Consider the following 22,370-nt stretch of genomic DNA (forward strand, 5'->3'; position numbering starts at 1 on the left):
AGTGCAAAGTCGGGGCAAGCAGCTTGCAGGTCAGTGAGCAAGCACTGATTTCTGGCATCTCTCTTCAGAAGTGTATCTCTATGCAGGGGCTGCTGGGGAGTCTCCTTTCCTATCAGAACTGTACTGTTAAAGCACTGGAAGATGTCTGCTCTTTAACAAGTTGTCCTTTTCTGCTGTTATGATATGCCTTCTTGCAGTTCCCAAGATACTGGAAAGGCCATCTGCTTTGTACATGCTCCACCGGTTCTTTTGTGGAAGACAGGCACTTGGTTATATATTTGCCCATGCAGGTGACAGGAACCTTTTGTCTTCCTCTGTGTCTCTGCCATATGCCCAGAAGACACCCTTGTGCTGAGCATCACCCCAATTCCCCCTCTGTGTGGCAGGAGCTGCCTCTTGTTGCAGCAACACCCATACAGTAGCAGGAGTCGGCCTGTCAGCTGCAGCTGTGCTGTCCCTCTGCCACTTACTGATCACCTTTGTGGTTAATGTCACTGTCACAGCTGTTGTGAATTGCAATGCTGTGACAACAGCACACAATGACAGCGTTTGACAGCATACTTCTCCCCAGGGCTTACATGACTGCTTTGCTTACACATGCATCTGCGCCTCTCCCAAAGGTACAATTACCACTAAGTGATTTGAGGGGAGCTCTACTCAAGTTCCCCACACTGTAAGTGCCTGTCAGAATCACTTCTTGTTTCTGGTTCAAACACTGCAATTAGTGCTTCAGTTGTCCATACACCAGGTGAATAATGCTCTGTACATAAACAGCACATGTGCTGTGTACTCCTGAACACATATATCTGCAACACTGACTTTGCTTAATGTATTTTTCACTGCAAGTTTGTTATTTTGAGTATCTTTTCCTATCTGGCTTGATTTCATAAATGACAGCATTCTTGGGAAAGTCCCACACCCCAGTCCTTTTCTCCTTCCTTTTCTCTTTCTCAGTAAAGCACTAGGTGTGCCATACAGCTTGTGCTCTACAACAGCAGTCTAGAAGTTTCCAGAGGAAGGCATCACACATACCACCTACCTGAGAGGCTTTCAGTGCATCTGACGATTTATGCGTCAACATTCCAGTATGTGTAAAATTAAAGTGTGATTTTAGCAATTTTCAACTACATTTCATAATATTCACGCAACCATGCTAACTGTAGCTAAAGCACATTACACAATTAGAACTGAACATCTGGAAAACCAGCAGCTATACTGCCTTTATTACCCGCCTACTGTAAACAGACTGAGCCCAGTTCATCTGTGGGTTTTTTGAGGGAAGTGAATCTTGGCCTGTGTACAAATGATTGCAGGACCGGCTGCGTTAGTGCTGTGTCTGGCCCTCTTCCACTTTGCTAGTTTTACTACATTTATTAGAAGTTCTTATTTCTGGTGGTATTATTTTTCAAGCGGCCACACAGTGCTCATGAGTTCATGGAATAATGAACATTCTGGTAGCTATGTCTCAGTTTCATTTTTCCTCTTTTATAAACCTGAGATTCTCCAGATAAGTCCCAGTGGAATTGTATCTAGTAAGTGTAGCTGTGTCATCTCAATGTCTCACAGTCTATAGCTTTTTTCAAGTTGTTATACTTGAAAAAGAAACGTAGCAGAGATAATTTTCTATTATTATATTAAAGTGCAAAATCTCATGAAGCAAAGACTTTCCTTCTTAGCATAATCCCAGTTGAAGCACTGCATTTCAGAAAACAATCAGAAGCTCAGTGTAGAAAACCATACGCTCCTTTTTCTGAAGAAAAAATATTTTCAGGAAATATTGAGTCTAAATATCTTTTGATGTTCTTTTAAAGATATTTCTTATTAAAACCCAAACATATGGCAATGAAACCTAGGTTCCTTGTTCACTTCTGTGTTCATTTTTTAAATGTTACATTTACAAATGACCAGGAACAACAAACTGCAAGGTCCTCAAAGCAGCTTCTGGGCTTCTAAGACCTCTGCTCGAGGGAAAATGACTCGAATCTAACCTGGGAAACTAAGAATTTTATTTCTAGTTACTGCTTTCCACTTGTAAGCAATTTGTTCAGCATGGACATTTTCCATAAATTTGAGTATGTGGCTTGATTTTCATAGTGTAGCCCTTATTAAATTCAAATTACTGTAAATACGTGTCTACATCCAATATAGAGACCTGTTAAAGAAGTCTGATTTTCTAAGGAAACAAGAATTATGCAATTGGAGTGTACACATGCATGCACATCTGTTTGTGTGTGATTCTTCTTGCCGCCCCTTCTTCCAATGTCATTGGAAATCATTCCTGCAAAATTTGGAGGTGCAGTGAGAAGACATCTTAGCAGTACCAGTCAGTACCAGTTCCTTACAAATGTCATGAAAAAGGGCAACCAAGTTGAGGAGGGAGGACATTTAGTGCTCCAGCCAGAAGAGAAGCTGCAACACAAGCTCAGTCTGTTAAGCATCGGAGAATCCAGCCATGAGCTGTGAAGCTGAAGGAGAGTGGCCTTCATTCCTTCCATTGACAAGAACTGATCTGCCTTTTTCCCTGGGATCCATTCACATTACATATTCAATATTTAAACTCTTCATCTTATCTTCATACTTCAAATTAAACAGTTGCAAAGACACTGATGACTTTCAATACTGCAAACCTTCTACTCACCACTGGAAAAAATGCAATTCCAGACAGGCAAGTAATTGTTTGGATATAGCTTTTCTTGTCTGCATATTTCACAGATCAGTCCAGATATCTTATACATGTAATTTGTTTGAAATATAGAAGGTGAAATGTAAAGTGACAAAGACTAAGATAATGACTAAGATGGGCCTTTAAGATACATAATTTTGTATCAGAGTAGGTCGATTTTTTATTTTATTTATTTATTTATTTATTGACTGAGAATAAGTCAATAGGGCCTGCTATGCTACTGGAAGAATATTCCCCTTACTATACTTACCTTTTTTCCTTGAATCATGAACATTTCACTTTCTCCCCATCTCAGATTCTCACCATATTTTTCTGGCAATGCTTTACAAGCTGATTAGGCAGTGACAAGGTAGCAGCCATTGCTGGGCTGACCTGACACCTGCCATTGTCACACAGAGCCAGCACGGGCCTTTGGCTCCGCACTGCTCTGGCTGCAGCAGGGAGCCGGACCGCGATGTCCGTGTGCGCATTCATGTGCGCGGAGCTGTGGGCTCGGTGCCCTCCTGCTCCCACCATCCCTGCAAGGTAGATATCTCACCTTGCTCTCTCTCGCACAAATGAAAGCCCAAGAAGGACCGCTGCTAAATGTAAACTGCAAGAGAACAGATTTCCCTGTACAATTGCCTGAGAAGTTTTTTAAAAGTGCTTACTATCCAAATGGAAATCGATAGAGCCATGGCACTGTAGCAAATCCCACAGGGTAACTGAGCAGAGGGAATGAGGTGATTCACCTCCGATTAAGCTGTTAATCAGGAGCAAGTCCAATAGTATTAAGGCACTTACCCTGAGGCCACAGAAAACTGGTGCCAGGAGTAGAGCTGACAAGCTTTATTTTGGGGAGAAGGAATCTTTTTATGAAGAAGAAATATCTTCTCAGATATTTTGAGCTGAAGATCACATAACCCACTTTGTTTCTTCCCTGTTCTAGTGCTGATGAAAGATTTGATGCTACATTTCACACTAATGTTTTAGTCAATTCTTCGGGACATTGCCAATATCTGCCACCAGGTAGGCTGTTTCCATGTCATAAATTCTGATAACTCAGACTGCTTATATATGGTGTGGTTTCAAATTTGACAGAAATTCATCGGTATTTTACTTATCTAGCCATCATCTGCTAGATTTAAAACTAGATGCATCCTGAATGTAGTTAATACTTTTGTATGAAAACCACCATAGAAGATTTCTTATTGCCATCATTAAAATTATTCTGTCATAATACTCTATTACAGAAGCGTGGAAGTATAAAAGAAGATAAAAAATAAAAGCCCTTAATGTAATAATTATTGTTTATTGAATAAAAGGTAGTGTCTCAATAAAAATGTATTTCATTAACATAGCTGTTTCTCCTACTAGCACATTACCTTTATAACGAGATGCTTAGAAACATGGTATGGGACATATCATCTATTTGAAATGACTGACTGAATACTCCATCAGAACGGTTTTGAATCTGGAAGGAACACAGTCTGTGTTTGGTCCTTTGATATCTGAACTGTATCACTGAGTCTCTGGGTGTGTTTCAGTGGATTTCTGTTCCTGTTCCCCGACTCAATTACCACAATTCTCAGAATTAACTCTGATCAGAATTTTAGATAATACGGCAATAGAGCCAAGTGCTTTCCAGGCAAATTAAATCTGAGAGCTCTAGAGGACATCAGGGTTCACTTCTTATTTTATCCAGTAACAGAAATAAGAGAAACACTGTGCATACTCTGCCTCATTTCTTTCTAATACACAATATCTAGAAAATGGAGCTCTTCTCTGAATCATTTCCTACTACATGCCTAAATGTAGTTCAGAAATAGTTTGTAACATGAACACATTAATAGTGCAAACATTAATAGTGCAGTTCTTTCCCTTTTCTGTAATTGACTTGCTTTACAAGTGAATGCCAAAAGAAGCAACGTAGAACAAGATCAGGTTACAGAAGAGACATGAAATTTCGTGGAACGAGCATTTCAATTTAGTGTTCTTGTTTAAAATCCAATCTAGGCATATTTAAAAGCTCATGCTACATAGATGTGCGCTGGTTTCCATTTGATGTTCAGAAGTGTAAACTGAAGTTTGGCTCTTGGACATATGGAGGCTGGTCCTTAGACTTACAAATGCAAGAAGCAGATATATCCGGCTATATTTCAAACGGAGAGTGGGATTTAGTAGGTAAGCTCTTCATTATTTGCTTACACTCTGAACTTGCAGCCTTGTCAGCAGTTCACTGCTGAAATGGGCAGAATAACAATTGAGAAATGAAGACAGAAATTAAATTAATAAATGACCATGCTGGTGGTGTTTAAAGCTGTGGGAACAGACTTAAGATGAGAAACAACATTAAAAAGTGAGCTTGAATTCAGTATACATTTTCATCTATTTTTCCATTATTACCTGATAAAAATGACTAATTTTGGAATTAAATTTGAAGAAGCAGCTTTACCCCTAGCAAGGCTGACAAAGCTAAATTTATCTATTTCTAAAACAATCACTCCATAATATAGAGCCTGTTGACATTAATACTGTGTGTTCTTCCTTTTCCCTTTTACACAGGAATTCCTGGGAAGAGAACTGAGAGCTTTTATGAGTGCTGTAAAGAACCATACCCAGATATAACGTTCACAGTAACTATGAGACGCAGGACTCTCTACTACGGACTCAACCTTCTTATTCCCTGTGTACTGATATCAGCACTTGCCTTATTAGTCTTTCTGCTTCCAGCAGACTCAGGAGAAAAGATCTCACTAGGTAAATATTACCAAATGAAGTTACCAAAAGTTGTCCTTTTAAAATTTCTTTTTGAACAATGTTAGGAAACAAGGAGGAATAGTTTATGTGTCCTATTCTGGCTCATAAACTTTTTTTACTGTGTGTGGTCCTGAAGACCAGGTGTCACTGTTAAACCTTTGCTGCAAGCTTTAGGGGACACCAGAGCTGTGAAAGGTAGAAATTCCCACCACCCAACCAGAAGCATGATGATTCCTAACTATCACCCCTCAGAAGAAAGGTTTCATTTTTTGGTGTTTAATTGCTGAAGCAAAAACTCCACATTCACTGATTAAAGCTTAAGCTTACAAATCTGCATTTCAGCACCTCAATGTGGCATTCTTCATAATGGTTCCTTTTAATAGCGAGTCATGTTAAGAGCCTAGGATTACTTTTTGCCTGCTCAGAAAGACTGATTCCATCTAACTGCTACATTCTATTTTTAATAGCAATTTAAAACTAAATTATTGGCTTGTGAAAGAAGTCTGATGAGTTTAGATACTTGATCCTTAAGATGGTGGTTAGATATGCAATGAAACATTTTGCCTCATTCAACACTGCAAATACACTGGCTTCTACAAAATGAATGCAGCTGCTAAATGCTGAACATTTCTCCAGAAAACAGTTAAACTGAGTAGTGGCCTCCCTAGCCATGAACTCCCTCCACGTTTTTAAGGTGGATTCTTTGTCCCTAAATCCTTTTCCACCTGACAGTGGTTCCCTGTTGTTTTAGATGAGTCCTGAGAAAAGAAAGGGCCCTGTTCTGAGAGATGGGGACTAATGAAAAATCAGCTGTCACATCTTTGCACACAGCCACATGCAGAACCCAGCCACCAGTACTGAAAAATGTCCAAGTCCATCCAATACAACAAAGCAAATTCTTTTTCAGGAATCTTGTGTAGTACACTACCTGTAGCTTCCACACCAATTAATCAAGTCTCATAAGCTCAAATACCACAAATCACATCATGTTTCTAAAGGAAATGAGGAACAAGAAGTACTTTGATTCACCTCAGCTAATTAGCAAATAGTGATAAAAGCTGAACAGTTACAAGGATCCAAAAATACACACAGCCATTCAAGTTCAGAAAACTGAGAGTACATCAAAACTTTGCTAGTCACAGTGGCCATTCCTGGGCCAGCACTGGCACCAGCTTCGTCACCCTGCCACCCTGACCCTGTGGCCATCGGGGCAGGGCAGGAGCACCAGGGCTGCTGGCCAGGGGCACGGTGGGAATACAGCTGTCTGCAGAGCACGCTGTCTCACCTTCACTTGCTGCCGCTTGCTGCCTTACAAGCTACTGACCTACTTTCGTACTTCACATTTGTTTTTCAGGTATAACAGTTTTATTGTCTCTCACTGTTTTCATGTTACTCGTGGCTGAAATTATGCCAGCAACATCTGATTCCGTGCCCTTAATTGGTAAGCTAATTGCAGCTTTAATCACTTTTATTTTACATCAAATGAGAAGCAGTGACTTTGCATGAAACCCAGCAGTAAAGCAAACTACGTGTAGAATGGCCTGCTGCAATTGAAATAGAAAACAGTGCTCAGGATTGACTGTGCATGAGTGTGCAGCAGTGACTTCCTCAGGGACAGAAGGTGCCTGGCCTCTCAGTGTGGGGAGCGAGGCAGAGACACACTGCAGGAAGGAACACCACAACCAGCAAAAGCAGCATAGCCAGAGCTTGCAAAGAGCCTCAGAGACTTGGAGAGGGGATGGGACACTGAGCAGAGGATTGGCAGCCCTCCAACAGAACTCCCAAGTGGCCTACCTTTCCTCAGTGTAAGACAGCATGTGTTGCTGGTTGAAGAATGTCTCATATATGTGATGCTCTGTACAACTTCAGTGCTGTCTGGAGTGAGCAAAGTAAAGAGAGAAGTGACATCTCATTTTTGGAGAGTGTATGGGAGTCAGTTTCCCATAGACGCTGCAGCTGAGACACTGCTAGTGAGACATGAGGCTCAAAGAGAAGCAGAAACTTTTAAAAAGAAATGCAACAAATCTCTAAGCTACTGATGAAAAAAAATAAGAGCAGCACTTTGTCAGTGTTGCTTAGGAAAGACAGGTGCTCGGTTCCACTGAGACCATTACTGAAGGTTGACTGCCCTCTGAAAACAGCTGCTGTCTGCTTTTGAGAAATCTTTCACCAGTACCTGATGTCACACATATAGCACTACATTGGAAAAATAACTTCATGTTACATTTGTGTACATAAACACTGCTTATCATAGATATAAAACTACATCTGCCAAAATATACCGCTATAATTCACTGTTTATTTTGCAGCTCAGTATTTTGCCAGCACCATGATTATCGTTGGCCTCTCTGTTGTTGTCACTGTTATCGTTCTACAATACCATCATCATGATCCAGATGGGGGGAAAATGCCTAAATGGGTAAGGTTTGATTTTAATGCTCTGTCTATTGCATGAATGTCGGGATCAGAGACACATTAGCTAGCGATTCATTTGCACTACTTATGGCTAAGTAAAAATCTATGCAGATATCCTTGTTAAACGTTTTGTTTTGAAAGGCAGTTTCACCAGAAATGATGCGTCCAGATACCTTTCTTCTGAGAGAGTGAGAGAACATAAATTTATTCATCTTACTTCTATAATCCAAATCTTCTTTACGACAGCTAGAAGCACCTCAGCATTTTGCTGGACCCTAAATGCATAAATGAATATGATTTTCAAATAAGCTGCAAATGTCAGAAGTGAAACAGGTAGAAGGAAAGAGCAGGGTGCTGGTGGAGATTACAAATGCCTGGAATAGACTAGCATAAAGGTGCAGCCACTGCAAATTAGCTGATGTGACAGAACTGACAAACAGTTGCCTACAGCACTCTTGTTAAAGATGGCTGCTGAAGTGAAAGATCCTCTGAAAATTCTGATCTTCACATCTCTCGTTGCGAGCATCTGTAAAGCACAGAAAAAAACTGAAGTGTTTTTCTAAGAGTGATCCACGGGTACGGTTGGACTCAGATCTTTTCCAACCCTAAGGATTCTACGATTCTATTTAGGGACGTCGTTCTATAAGCAGTTGTTTTTGCAGAGGTCATCAGTCTCCATCTTGGGGTTGCTAATTATTGATGAGTATCAGTTAACCATCTAGTCTTACTGCCCAACAACTTACAGCAGCCTGAAGACCTAGTGAAGGTGGAAGGATCTCTTTTTTTAATCTCTCTAGAACTTCCAGTTATTATCCCTACTAGCAAAAAAAAAAAAAGATAAAGTGCACAGAGTAGAGTTCTGCAGACAAGAAGTGATGAAATATTCTCTGGTCTGTTCTGGGGAGGTGACTTTAAAATAACTTTGAATGAAGAGAATGAAAGGTATGTATCTCTAGAGTGATGGCTGAAGAGATAAATCTGCAGTGCTGAGTCAACCACCAGAAAACAGCACTGGAGGTACTCTGGTGTTGAGAAGCTGAAGTCCACTGGAATTTATTTGGATACTGCTGTTCTGCACCAGGCTGTCAGTTAATAAATTATTATCTTTCTAGGCGAGGCACAATAGCAGAGAAAGAGTAACAAGACAAAATCTATATTTAATTGGAATGTTTGCCTGGATATAACATCTTCTCTAAGTAGTAATTCGCAGTCAGAATAAATGGAACGAATCTAATATTAATTACAGTGCAAGATTTGTATATTATATAAGGCAATAATATTTCATTACTGGTCTGGAAAAGAAACACTGGAATGAGCTCTTAAAATCTGATTGAAATAAATAATAGAAGCTTGAATCTAAATCGGAAACTGCTCGTCTGCAGTTTCTGTATGGCTGGAATAAGGCAATGTGGAAAACAATAAAATGATACACACTAATTAAATTTGCGTAATTTTTTTTTTATATCAAAGTAATTTTTCCACTTTTTCTCCATGTTACATACAGAATTGTTTTCTAAAATCTACAGTCAACTATCATGAAAGTAATATGAGAACAGAGCCAAAACACTGCAAAGGTTAATGGTCTATTCCAGCCCTGCACAGCATCTGTCTTACTACTCCTCCGAGCAGTAATGCCATATGGATTTCATGTTGCAGTTCTTTCATTCATATTTGTGCTTTAATTTGCTAATTGTCTAAAGCAGAGCTACTGAGACTATTCAAAAAATAACTTATTCGATAAGCGTTTTTTATTTATTCACTGTTTATAGTACAGGTAGAAAAGACTGCCATATTGCTGCTTTAGCATGGGAAAAAATCCCAGCAGAGAGGCACTCTCTGCAGCCACAGTCAGCCTGAGGCAGCCCACAGCACTGCTGAACTAGGAAAGCAGCCTCAGTGAGTGGCAAAGTAACCATCTGGAAAAACACTGCAACATTTTCTAAAACTTCAGCTCAGACTAAGCAGAGACCAGGAGCCTGAGAGTAACAAAGGCTACAGAAACACAAAGAGCTACCAAAGACAGCAGCTGTGTCCAGAGGTGCTTATTGTCTGTAATTTTCTTCCAGACAAGAGTCATCCTTCTGAATTGGTGCGCTTGGTTTCTGAGGATGAAGAGGCCAGGGGAAGATAAAGTGCGTCCTGCTTGTCAACATAAACAGCGCCGATGCAGCCTGTCAAGCGTGGAGATGAACACTGTGAGTGGTCAGCAATGCAGTAATGGGAATATGCTGTATATTGGGTTTCGAGGGCTGGATGGGGTTCACTGCACACCCACTACTGATTCAGGGGTGATCTGTGGGAGGATGACCTGTTCACCAACAGAGGAAGAAAATCTTCTGCACAGTGGCCACCCCTCTGAAGGCGACCCGGATTTGGCTAAGATCCTGGAAGAGGTCAGATACATTGCAAACAGGTTTAGAGACCAGGATGAAGAAGAAGCCATTTGCAACGAATGGAAGTTTGCAGCCTCTGTAGTAGATCGGCTCTGCTTGATGGCATTTTCAGTCTTCACCATCATTTGTACAATTGGTATCTTAATGTCAGCACCAAACTTTGTAGAGGCTGTTTCTAAAGATTTTGCTTAACTTCTATGATTTGATTCTCTGAAGTATCATATGTAGCAAATGAGAGTGTATTTTTTTGTTCGTTTGTTTGCTTGTTTTCAATGAGTACACTGTATCTCCTTGTCCTCTGTCTTTTGCCCTCCCCCCTACTCCCCTGGCACCCCTCTGGCCCCGGGTTCCTTTCTAAAGGGCAGCACCCTCTCAGAAGGGGAGCCAGGGATCCTTTCCCCTGGGCTGTGTGCCCAGCTTCTCTGAGCAGCTTGCTGTGGGAGATGCAAAGTGAGTGCAAGTCCATTCAGAATGAAAGGATAGTGCTCGGGCATCTTCTATGCATTTCAAACTGGCTAGTACATAAATTAATAGGTAGGTAATGCCAGAAATGTCATTTCTTCCAGAATTTGCTTTAAAAGATAGAAGTTAGCCCTATGTTTTGGAAAGGATTAAATCTGAATGAAAGGAAACTCAAACGACAGAGGAAAAAAAGAATAAGAACACCCTGCTATTCAGTCTCTGGTTCTTAGTGAGTATGGAGCACACAGCTCCCTCACATCCAGTCGCATTTTAAATCCCACAATGCATTTTGCAGTGAGCTTATGTGAGTACAGAGGATTCTGATTTTTGCCTGAACATCAGGAAGATGAAAGTCAAGATGAAACAGCACATAGCTTGTCCTTCTGTCACTTCCTGGACTTGACCTAGAAGTATGGCCTGGATTCTTAAAAAGGCTTCCCAGTAATTGCAGTGTTTATTACAACTCCCTTCTCTGCAGAAAAACATTCTTTCAACAAATGACTTCTGTCAGTTTTTACCCTTTACAGTGACATAAAGAAAATGAAGTATTTATGATGGATTTACCATCGTTTGTTAAAAAAAATAATAAATTATACAAACTTGTCTCTTTACTTTTTCTGCATTGAAATCCAGTTAACAGTAACTGTCTTGTACAGGCTCAAATGTAATGACGGATCCAAAGCAAAAAAAACAAACAAACAAACAAAAAAAACCCCACCAAAACAAACAAACAAAAAAACACATTAAATCATCAGATCCAGCTTTTCATTTCAATGCGAAACACTTGATCTGATTGCTTGCTTAGCCTTTTATACACCTCTTTTCATTGAGCCACCATAACATGTCCGAACAAGAAAACTGCATCCTTTCTCCTCAGTTTATCATACGAAGAGCATTAATGAATTATAAATAATATGTATAAACTATACATACATCCCAGGAAAGATCAAGTCTTAAATACAAATTCTTTTTAATGAATAGTGCTGAGAATATCAAGGTCTGAAACTGTGTGTATAGAATAGCTAAGAGCCAGCCTCCTGCTAGTATAGCAATATTCCTGACCATGCTAGAAGTGGTAAAAGACACGGGCAAATATTACTTAGGACCAACTGCTTGCTTTGTCCTGCAGAACTGTGACTTTTTGGCTGAGGTTGACAAACGCACAAATGGAGGCCTGTTGTGGTACCATGTTTTTACCATGAGATAGGAAACTTGAAGCAAGTCTATCTCCCAAGGTGTATTAAAATAGTGACCAAAATACTTGCACTCCCTTCTTTTCCAAGGCCTGCTTCCCTGATAGCAGGAAAATCAAATTGCATGCCAAGCAAGCCCAGAGTCACTGCAGTCCTTCACCAGAGATAACCCCTAGCTGAAGCCCCGTCATGCCATATAAAAGGGCAGGAGAAGTGAAAAGTAGCAGGATATTTCTCATGGTTTATGAATTCTGTCTTCATGAAAGAATTCATGAATCTCATACTGCAAAGACCTGAGTAAAGCATTTGAATCCTTCTTGGAATCCTGTCTTGAAACTTTGAAATTCTTGTATGAAGAACTTATTTTTTTCAGGAACAATTATTAAGAATTAGCCACACAATAATTCCTGCTGTAATTTCTAGTTTGTAGATTGCATATAAATAGGAAAATATGATCCCAGTCTCCAAAATGAGTTTTGTTCCTTAGTGAATGACACAGGGTGTCACATACTGCTCTGCTGAGCAACATTTCTAGAACAAGCTTCCTGATACAAATGTTGGCTAGCATCCGTATTTTTCCTTTTGTAAGTAACTATGTAGAATGTTCCATTCAGTCTTTTTTTTAAAGCTCTGGGGTCTTGTTAGATAAGAATGTTTCAAAAAGAAAAGATGTGTGTGGACACGTGCAATGGGATGCAACTATTGCGGCACATACCATCAGACACGTCACACAGCAGGCAGCAGGATCACCTTCTTTCCACTGGAGTCCATTTACAACTTATGTAGGAGTGATCTTGCTAAGTACAGGAGTTCTGTAAGGGAGAAGGAAGAAAGCGATTTGTGAACTGACAGTAAGCTTGTTTATTAAGAGCAGAATGCATCTGCATTTAAAAATTGAAGACAGGTGACTGAGCTTTGTTGTAATTCCTGCCTAAATTTGTACTTCTGGAATCACACTGTCAGCAAATACCAGGTGTTAGACAAAGTACTTGTAGGACACCAGCATCACGCCTACCCCACTGCCTTTAACATTGGAAGGAGTAATGAAGATGCACCGATGAGAAAACTGAATTCTAGTTTTCCCACCATCAATGCAACCCATAAACATTTGGTAAGAGCATGGTTATAAACCTCAAATACAACAGTGACAGTCTTATTTTGCACCTATGAGTTAATTTGTCATGTAACTGAGCTCAGCAAAATCGGTATTTTTCTTGTGTGTGTCAAATATTTGTGTGTGCACTAAACAGTATTTTGATCTAAATGCTGAGGAAATATTTATAGTTCTGGACATAGAGATGGGAATAAATGCTGTATACAGTATGTGTATGTAATATTATAGACATATAAGGATCTGTTACAATTTTAAGAGTCCAGAAAAATAGGATAAGCAAGTGGTTCACCACAGCTAAGCTCTGACTTGTCTGACACATAGAAAAGCTCGCTCCAGAGGTCAGCTGTCATGTACAATACTGTGTGAACAATGTATATTACCTTTTCTGTTTTTATATTGAATTGTATTGAATATTTTAAAAACTTTTTAATATTTAAAAACAACTATTTAAGCATTAATGCCAAAAATGTTCCAAACAATTTTAAAAGGTTAGTTTTAAATACAGATAAATTATTTAAACAGTATTTAAAATCATAAATTATTTTATATAAGAATTGATAGTACTATATGAGACTCTTTTTAAAGGTTTCTTTAAATTCTCTTTACAATCTCTGTAGCTGCAGGATGTAATCTCAGTTCACCTGTGACAATTCTACTTTTCATTTTCTTTATCAAGAATAGAATGTAAACCAAAGTCATGGGGCTTTTTGTTTGTTTGTTTTCCCTTCTGTTGTAGTCTTCTACATTAAGAAATACTGAGTAGAGGGCATTAGAAAGTGATGTTACATCTGTCAGGTACTGACCGTCTTATTACCTATTCAATACTTTTTCAGTCCAGTACAAATAAAAGATTTAGATCAAAAGAATTTTGATTCTTTTCATTTTTCTAAGATGGAAACAAACTCAAGCAGTAAAGACCATAAATAACCATAAAAGAGAAATGTCTTTGGAAACAGCATTCTGTGATGAGAAAGCTCTTTGATAATTAAAAACACATCGCATCCTCCTAGGAAAGCAGTCCCACACCAAATACATATCATCTTAGTCATACATGGGCTGTCAAAGTTAACTGAGTAGGAATAAAATGCCAAATATGCTTTGGACTGGCCTCAATTAATTCTCCTTAAACCTTAGCACGGGAAAAAAAAAAAAAAAATCAACAAAGGAAAAAGCAAATCAATGCTAGCTAAATAAAGTGCCAATTTATTGTGCTATGAGGCTCATTTATTGGCCACTGGTGAAAAATTAGCTGGTCAGTAAAATACTCCTGATGGGGAGAAAAATCTGGCAGTGTAGACAGGTGTGAGTTGTATTGCCAACAGGCTGAGAGTCTCCTCTACATATCTTTACAGCATCCAGCTGAGCACACATCAGTAGTGAGAAGCAAGGGCTGCTGAAACAAGTAACTCAAGACATCATTCTCTCATTTCTCCTACGCTTGTAAAGAATCACCAATGAAGATGACTTTGGTTGAGATCACCACACAGAGTCACACTGCCCACAGTTGTTACACAGCCACTTTGGTTTGGCTAGGAGCTGCTCTGCTCACACAGTCAGGTACATACATGAGGGTCACTTGGCCAAGCCAATGTGCGTGCCTTCTCTCCTGGAGCACTGACAATCAGGATGGATACACTACCTTGGACTTAATACTTCAGCGTGGTCACAGGGGTTCAGCACCACGTATCCTATAGGCAGCATCTGCCATTCTGTAGAGTCTATCATCACACATACTCCAGCTTTAAACACTTGGAGATTGTCTGCTACCACTCTCAGACATCTGGTTGGTTGTTATGCAGACTGAAAGCTGCTGTGGTTTAGGAGCTGACATATGAGCAGCTCCAATTCATTGCTGTGTGGGTGGCAACATCCATCAGAACATTGGATCTTGTGGCTACAGGGAGTAACAGGACCAGCCAGCCCATTTTAATCCTATCACAACAATCAGAATATATTTCTCTTCGTCAAAACCAATATCTCCTGGTATTTTAACATCAGTATAAAACAAAAGGCTGTGAATGGAATCAGTACGAGCAATTAAAGCAAATCTAACCCGGAAATGAAATGAGAGTTTACAAGACCATAACCATAAATGAAATCATTTCATTGTCGCTGTTTCTTACGTTGCATTTGCTGCTTACAGGAAAAGCTTAACGTTTCTGCTATTAGACAATATGCAGATAATGACACAGACAACATAAGCCAACTTCTCACATGATCTCATCCTCTTCTGACGCAGTGAAGTCCTTCCATTCCCCTTCCTCCCCATTCACTCCCAATTCAGAATTGCAGTTGATTAACAGAGCATGAGAGTGTTCAAGGCCAAAACGTAGTACTTTATCTGCATCCTTGCTATGAAGATATCACTGAGTTTTCAGAGCTGCAGTCACTTAGACCTGTAATTGTACCACAAAGCAACAGCATTTTAAGATACAAAGTAGTTTAAAATATCTGAGCATTTTTACCTTAAAATAAATAAATAAATAAATAAAAATTGGAATAATGACATGATCTGTTGCTGCTTTGGGATGGGTATAAATGAGAATAAGATCCACAGATGTCTTCATTCTACCTAACCCTATTCAGGATATAATCCAATGCAAGTCAAAGGCAGAAAAATCTTTGTACTCAGCCCAGCAGTCTGAGACCAGGACCACAAACAGTCCAGTGAATCTCAGTTATCATTTATGTATCACTCTGGTTCACGGCAAGCATGCAAATGAATTAAGAATGAGCTACCTATTAAATATTTATATTAGACTGGCTTTAAGCTTAGAAACCAAAAATTTAGGACCTGATCCCAGAACAAGATACATCCACAACATTCCTTGAACAGCATTATCTTACTTCACTGTACATGTGGTTTACATACAGCTGTGAAGCATTTCCAAAAATTTGCTACCATAGAGGAATTCCAGTTTAGGACTGCTTTTGCTGGTGTGACACCTTGGTTGCTCCATCTTTCTTATCTCCAATTTCTGACCAAAAGAAATCCAGTTAGCATGCTATTCTGATCACAAAAAAACAAAACAAAACAAAACAAAACAAAACAAAACAAAAAAACAGTACAGGACCACTGTTCTGAATGAAAACAGGGGAAATGGTTTTAAGTTGAGGGAGGGAAGATTTAGATTGAATGTCAGGGGGAAGTTCTTTGCTAGGAGAGTGGTGAGGTGCTGGAACAGCTGCCCAGAGAGGTTGTGGATGCTCCATCCCTGAAGGTGTTCAAGGCCAGGTTGGATGGGGCCCTGGGCAGCCTGGTCTAGTATTAAATGGGGAGGTTGGTGGCCCTGCACGTGGCAGGGGGGTTGGAGATTCATGATCCTTGAGGACCCTTCCAACCCGGGCCATTCTGTGCTTCTGTGAAAACACAGGTTGAACCCTTTGACTGAAGAGAGGATGTAGTTACAAAATTTGATGTTGTTACGCCAGCCTGGGCAATGGAGGGAACACGCTCCTACCAAATATTTGTGCCAACATTGCAGTGCACATATGGTAGCAGAGAGGGCCTTCTGAGAGGACAGCAACATTCTTACAGGGTTGAGCCTGTTAGCCAGGTCCATTGTGGAGAACAAGTGTTTCCTGGTTTTCCTGGCTGTGCTAGTGGAGGTATAATAAGAAGACACTATTTTAAACTCTGGTTAGTGCTTAATTCAGCTTGAAAGATATTTTTTTTCTCTAGGCTAGGTAACAATGTATTTGAAAGTGGTGGGCTGCAGCCTACAGCCCAGCACAATGACGATTTGGCTAAGTCAACTGAGGGTTTGTTTTTTCATCTTGCCTTCTCTGCTGAGGGAAAGGGTAAGTTCTCTCAGCAATTAAAGAAATAAGGGAAGGGAGACTAAAGAGCATTTTAGGTGTTCCTGCTTCTTTCTGGGCTCACTCAACCTAATTCTGCTGTTGTAGACCATCCTATTATTCCCACAGATGCATTAGGATGCTACACTCTTGTTCACTGTTTTAATGTGTTTTAAAAAAAGCCTGGAGCTTTAAATACCTTTATTCTGAAAGCACTCACAAATGTTCTTGTAAATATCATCCTTTCCAATCAGATTGGTAAGACTGTTCTCATAATACAGCAATAATTCTATTGCATTAGAAGCAAATCCATATAGAGCAGGTGATAATAATACAACATACATCATCCACATTGTTTTCTAAAAGCACAGGAAAAGCTTTGCTGTTGACCCTGTTGAGAAATGCAGGCTCTTCACAGAAGCACATGACACAAGCATCCTGTCAGGTCCCTACAAAGACTCCTCATGCAGGCTGAGCAAGGCCTAGTCCTCCAGTCTCCTTACAAGGCCTAGCCTCCATCCCTGAACCATCTCTGTGACCCTCTGTTCAACCCACTTCAGGTTACCTGGAGGGGCCCGAAAGTAGGCCCTCTATTCTAGATACTGTCTAAGGAGAGCTGACTTGAGAGCACTTCCGTCAGTCCGGAGGCCACATGATACAAGTCCACATACTGTTAAATGGCTTTGCAGACTAGGCGCTGGGTTGGCTCATGCAGCCTATTGACTACTAAGGATCCTGTGGCCTTTTTCACAGAGCTGTCTCTCAGCCCCAACCTGTCCCTAAAACAGCCCTGCTGTTGGTGATGTCCCCAGCTGGGAGTCATTGCAAACTTCAGGGAAGAGCCTTCCGTCACCTCCTTCTAGATGATGGATAAAGACATCAAACAAGAGCAGGATAGATGCCCTGCCGTTATCTAGTATTTTGGAGTCTAAGTAGAGTATGACCATCTGAGTCAATTACCAAATGAGCAGGTTTTTTTTTAATTTTTAACCTATCCAGCTGTCATTTACAATTTGACTTCTCAATAATAAATTTTCCTTTACCTCTCTTTTTATTTTTCCTCCCATAAGCAAGTCTTTCACATAAATTGAGGAATCCTTCATAACTTTTAAAAGTAATGCTCTCCTTCCTGTTCACAAATAGTGCATTAGATGGTTTCATTAAGTTGCAGTGCTGAAGAGCTGTAGTTCAGATTGGAGTTCAGTCAGCTTCTACAAAGGACAGTATGAACACATCTTTGTTCTTCTTTACTATCAGAAATGGCCTTACTGTGTACCAACTTGAAACTAACTTAACAATACATACAGCATTCATAGTTCTTTCCTCACTAAATCAATGCTGTAATCGATTGAATTTAAAAAGCAGTCTAGGTTAATATTCATTATCTTTTTTTGGCAGTCTAGGTTAATATTCATTATCTTATATGGAATTATCAAAGAGCTGCTGTAATATTAACTTCACAAGCTGTACGCATTGTTTATAATTGAAAGTATCTTCCAGTTAAAGAGACTAGAAACTGCTATAGGACAAGCTGTCAAAACATCCCTCTTTTAAAATAAGCTCTTAAAGGTAAAAGAGGATTTGAGGGACTGACAGAGAAAGGGTGAAGGTACACTTGACGAGAGGCGTAGCATGCATCACCAGTACTAGAGCACATAGGTCTCACCGCCTGTGGGGCAGTTTCTCTGAGCAGCAACATGTTACTCAGGCCTGGTGGAGCTGAAGGTGTGCAGGGCCGGGCTGACAGGGTACACATCAGAGACGATTGGCCACATGTTGCTCTGGGCTTTCAGTGTACACATACAGAGCCCCATTTGTGCCAATTTACCTGAACAGCATTTAATTCAGTGATGCACATACACCCAGTTCTGGTCTCAATTTGAAGTACTCTTGTCCCTCTTATCTAATTCAGAGAACATCTCCACTGGCCTCTCTCTGTTTTCATGTTTACACATAAAATCTGTCTCTTGAGGAAGACCAAGTAAAAACAAAAAACACTGAAAGACATAAATGAATGTTTATGTAATATTCTGAAATCTATACATGGATAAGCTAAAAGATGGCATATATTAGCTTAAAATCAGAATGGTTATTGCTAGAAATATGCTAGCATTCATAGCTCTCTCATAGTTTTCCAATTGCTGTAATATGCCAGGGCTTTGAGTCTGATAAACAGTATAGGAAAAATGACCTTGCTGAAATTTTGTAGTGATCTGTGGGTTGAACGGTGTGCAAGTGAAAACTCTGAAGGGCAGCACAGCTTTTAGCCCTAGCACACTATCTTCTGTCTTCTAGGAAAGCTCGCTGTTCATTTTCAATCATTTAATGGATTGTTCTGTGCGCTTGGTAGAATCCAGCTCATAATGAATTGCACTGCAGAGATCTGAAGCATCCAACCTCAATTCTGAAAGAGTGGATTTTTGCCCACTAACTATAGCAATAAAAGCCCTTTCATTTTCTCATGCACTTTTCCTAATACACCAGAAAATGTCACATCTACATAGAGCAATATAAAACCTACACTGTACAAATTCAGAGACCTGCGCCTCCAGGCATTGGCTTCACCACATTTTAACAGTAACTGTATGTCTATGTAACCGACAGGAGCCTTTGAGCAATGTTATATACACATCTACAGCTTCTGCTAACTCTTCCATCCTGCAAAGTCCCCAAGAATAGCTGTATCATATCATTTGCATGGAATGCAAGAGTAAAAACAACTGGTTCTCATCAGAGCTAAACAACACCAGAACTTTTTGCATAGAAATTTTTTTGAACTATAGTTTTTGTTACCTTTGTTATAGAAACCTAGTTTAGACTGCTGAGTCTCAAAAGTCTACCTATTCTCCAGTTCTTTGAGATATCTGTGCTTGCACTCTTCATGTCTCATTTTTCTTGTTTTCTCATCTGTATGCAGTATTTGGCCAAAGAGCATTCAATACTGACACTGTTCATTAAGGGATACAGAGCATTACAGAGCACCATAAGTACTCCATAATACTTTTCTTCAGTCAGTAGCAGCACTGATTTTCCATTCAGATGGCAAAAATAAGTATCTGGCGCTCCATAGAATACTTTAAGACTAGAACCAGCAGACCAGAGCTAGACCTTAAAGAAGCTTGTGAAGATACGTTTTCTTCTCAAGAATATTTCAAAGGAAGGGATAAGGCAGTCAATTTTCACTTCCCGCACTGCAGAGGAGTCTGTCTGCTATTTTGTAACACAGCAGAGCATCAGCTCTTGCTGAGTCAGAAAGCTGCTGAGGATGTGTGCATGGAGATGCCTGCCTGCAGGCAGGCCCTGAGTCACGCCGCCATTCCCTGCCAGCCAAGGATCTGCAAAGAGGAACTTCAGCAGCTCCTGGCAGGTGGCACTTCAGCGAGGGCAGACTTCTGAAGGAAAACTCAGCCTTTTTGCCAAGAGCTCCTCTTTGCTTCCCTAGCTAACAAGAATGTCAATACAAAAATACTCAACCATTGTGTATTTCAAAAGTTTTTTGTACATAATTTATTTCCTTTTCAAGTGAAGGGAAATATGCACATACACCAAAGTCAGGAAAATGATTTTTTTTTTCTAGTTAGGTTGAGAGCATATTTACCTCTAATCCACTGGCTGCAGAGCTCAAGGCAGAGGTGAGACACATTTAACCATTTAATGTATGTTACTATATACTACCTGAACAAAAACTTTTCATGGTCAGTTTTTTGTTTGCAGCGTGAAAAGCTTCAAGTCTTCAAACAACTGAGCTTTAGTAATGCTTTCAAAGCAGTCTAAGTGCTCTTAGAACCTCAGCCCTGTTTCAGAACAGATTTGCACAAATAGAGCTGAAGGGCTCACATTCTCAGAAGAGGCCAAAGGTTTCCACAAATCAGGGTTTTTTGAAAGATGTCTGTTGAACACTCATTTTCAGTACAAAAGTCAGCATCTGAAGCATACAGAAGAATTGAAGTGGAAAGATGATGTGTGTATTGCTGGTAGTATTTGTGCAAACTTGAGTGCCCCACATTGCATAGAGCTGGGCAACTGAGTGGTACTGATGATCCCCTATTGCAGATGCTGGCAGTTATACCAGATGCATGGTAAGCATTTTCCCTGTACCTGAAGCCTGTCCTCCCAGAGAGCTCAACAACCTCAGTTTGAGTGATCTGAGCCCCTGTAGTGATGAACTGCATTTATTTTGATTGTGGATCAAGTGACGGTTTTGCTGTTTTCTCTTTAAGGGTATTTTTTAATCAATTGTAAGGAAGTTAATTTGAAAAGATCAAAGTATAGAATAGATAGAAAATGTCACAATTATTTGAAGTAACATACCAGATCTGCAGCCACCACAATGGACAGGTAATACTGAAACCTGCAAAATGACTGCAGCCATTTCCTCCTGCTTACACCAGAACACCAAAGCAAGCAACAAAAACCCAAAGGTGAACTCTCCCAAAAGTCCTCTCAGTCAGCACTAATGCATTGCACCTTTTCAGTTGCAGAAGATATGCTCATGAAAAGCAATATGCATTCAGAAGCACATTTGCAGCTTTCACAATACATGCCAGTGGCATTCAGCATCTACTCGAAACATACAGCTTGCTTTCTGAGCTTTATTCTGCTTATTTCTATCTTCCTTGATACTGTCACGTGATGTCACAGGACTGGATCAAGATTAATCCACAAACCACGATACTGATTTTAAACACAAGTTTAAACAAAGGAAGACCAAACACTATTCACAAGATGTTCACACATTGCTCGCATTAACCTAAAGGGACTCCATGTTAATGCAGATTAACACAAAGACAAACAAATAAAACCAGCACAACTTTTGCATAAAAAGTTGCTCTTTACAAGGTTGCTTACTTTTGCGGGCTGTTCAGAAAGGAAGCAAGCCTACAGAGCAGCTCAGGATGAGAATAAAGTGTGCTTTGTTCTGAAAAAAGGTGGAAGAGGGAAACTCGGGGTGCTCTTTGGAAAGATAAGTGACTTCTCAGGGGATGCAAAGAATGAATTAGAAATTTTCAGATACAAAAACTGAGAACAGACTCTGGTGGGGACAGCCTGACCTCAGAGAGACAGCAGGGCCATTGTGCTATACAGTGTATGGAATTTAGTACTACATCCAGCAAGTTATAAACTATTTCTATTACATGTTCAGAATATTATGAAGATGACAACCCTAGAAAAATTGATGTCCAATTGTGGGTCAAACACAAGGTGGAATTCCTACATCAATCAATTTCTAAGAGCTCATCTCAATGAAAAGGAGAAAGAGACAAATGAAGAAGTACAGAATTTATCGGAAAATTAGGAAGGGTTCTTAGATATGCAGCATCCTGAAAAAAGCTATCTGCACAAATTGAAGAGTTAAAAGTGAGTTGGTGATAAAAATGACAACTCTGCCCCATGACAACTATAACTATATTGTTGGGAAAAATTCCTTGAAATCATTGGAAAACATTGGGGGATGGGAGGGAGGGGTTATTTTCAACATTTGGATGATTATTGCCCATATCACTGTGCCCAGAAATCATTTATTTTTATATTTTTCTCTAAATGGCTTGTCTAATGTAGAAGGCAAACTGACC

At 39.9% G+C, this 22,370-nt stretch overlaps 1 protein-coding gene across 2 annotated transcripts in view; it reads left to right on the forward strand.

Annotated features, from left to right (window-relative positions):
* The window catches only part of LOC128075101 (neuronal acetylcholine receptor subunit alpha-7), a 40,688-nt gene extending 26,823 nt beyond the window's left edge, over positions 1–13,865 (forward strand). For both annotated transcript variants that reach the window (XM_052671520.1, XM_052671519.1), the window contains exons 5-10: positions 3,612–3,691; positions 4,679–4,846; positions 5,228–5,422; positions 6,777–6,863; positions 7,732–7,841; positions 9,904–13,865. In XM_052671520.1, coding sequence (XP_052527480.1) covers positions 3,612–3,691; positions 4,679–4,846; positions 5,228–5,422; positions 6,777–6,863; positions 7,732–7,841; positions 9,904–10,422 — 1,159 coding nt within the window. In that variant the 3' untranslated portion in view covers positions 10,423–13,865. The remainder of the gene's footprint in view (positions 1–3,611; positions 3,692–4,678; positions 4,847–5,227; positions 5,423–6,776; positions 6,864–7,731; positions 7,842–9,903) is intronic.
* The last annotated feature ends 8,505 nt before the right edge of the window (positions 13,866–22,370 follow it).

Source organism: Tympanuchus pallidicinctus, unplaced genomic scaffold (assembly GCF_026119805.1).
Source record: "Tympanuchus pallidicinctus isolate F22 unplaced genomic scaffold, pur_lepc_1.0 scaffold12, whole genome shotgun sequence".
Taxonomy (NCBI): domain Eukaryota; kingdom Metazoa; phylum Chordata; class Aves; order Galliformes; family Phasianidae; genus Tympanuchus; species Tympanuchus pallidicinctus.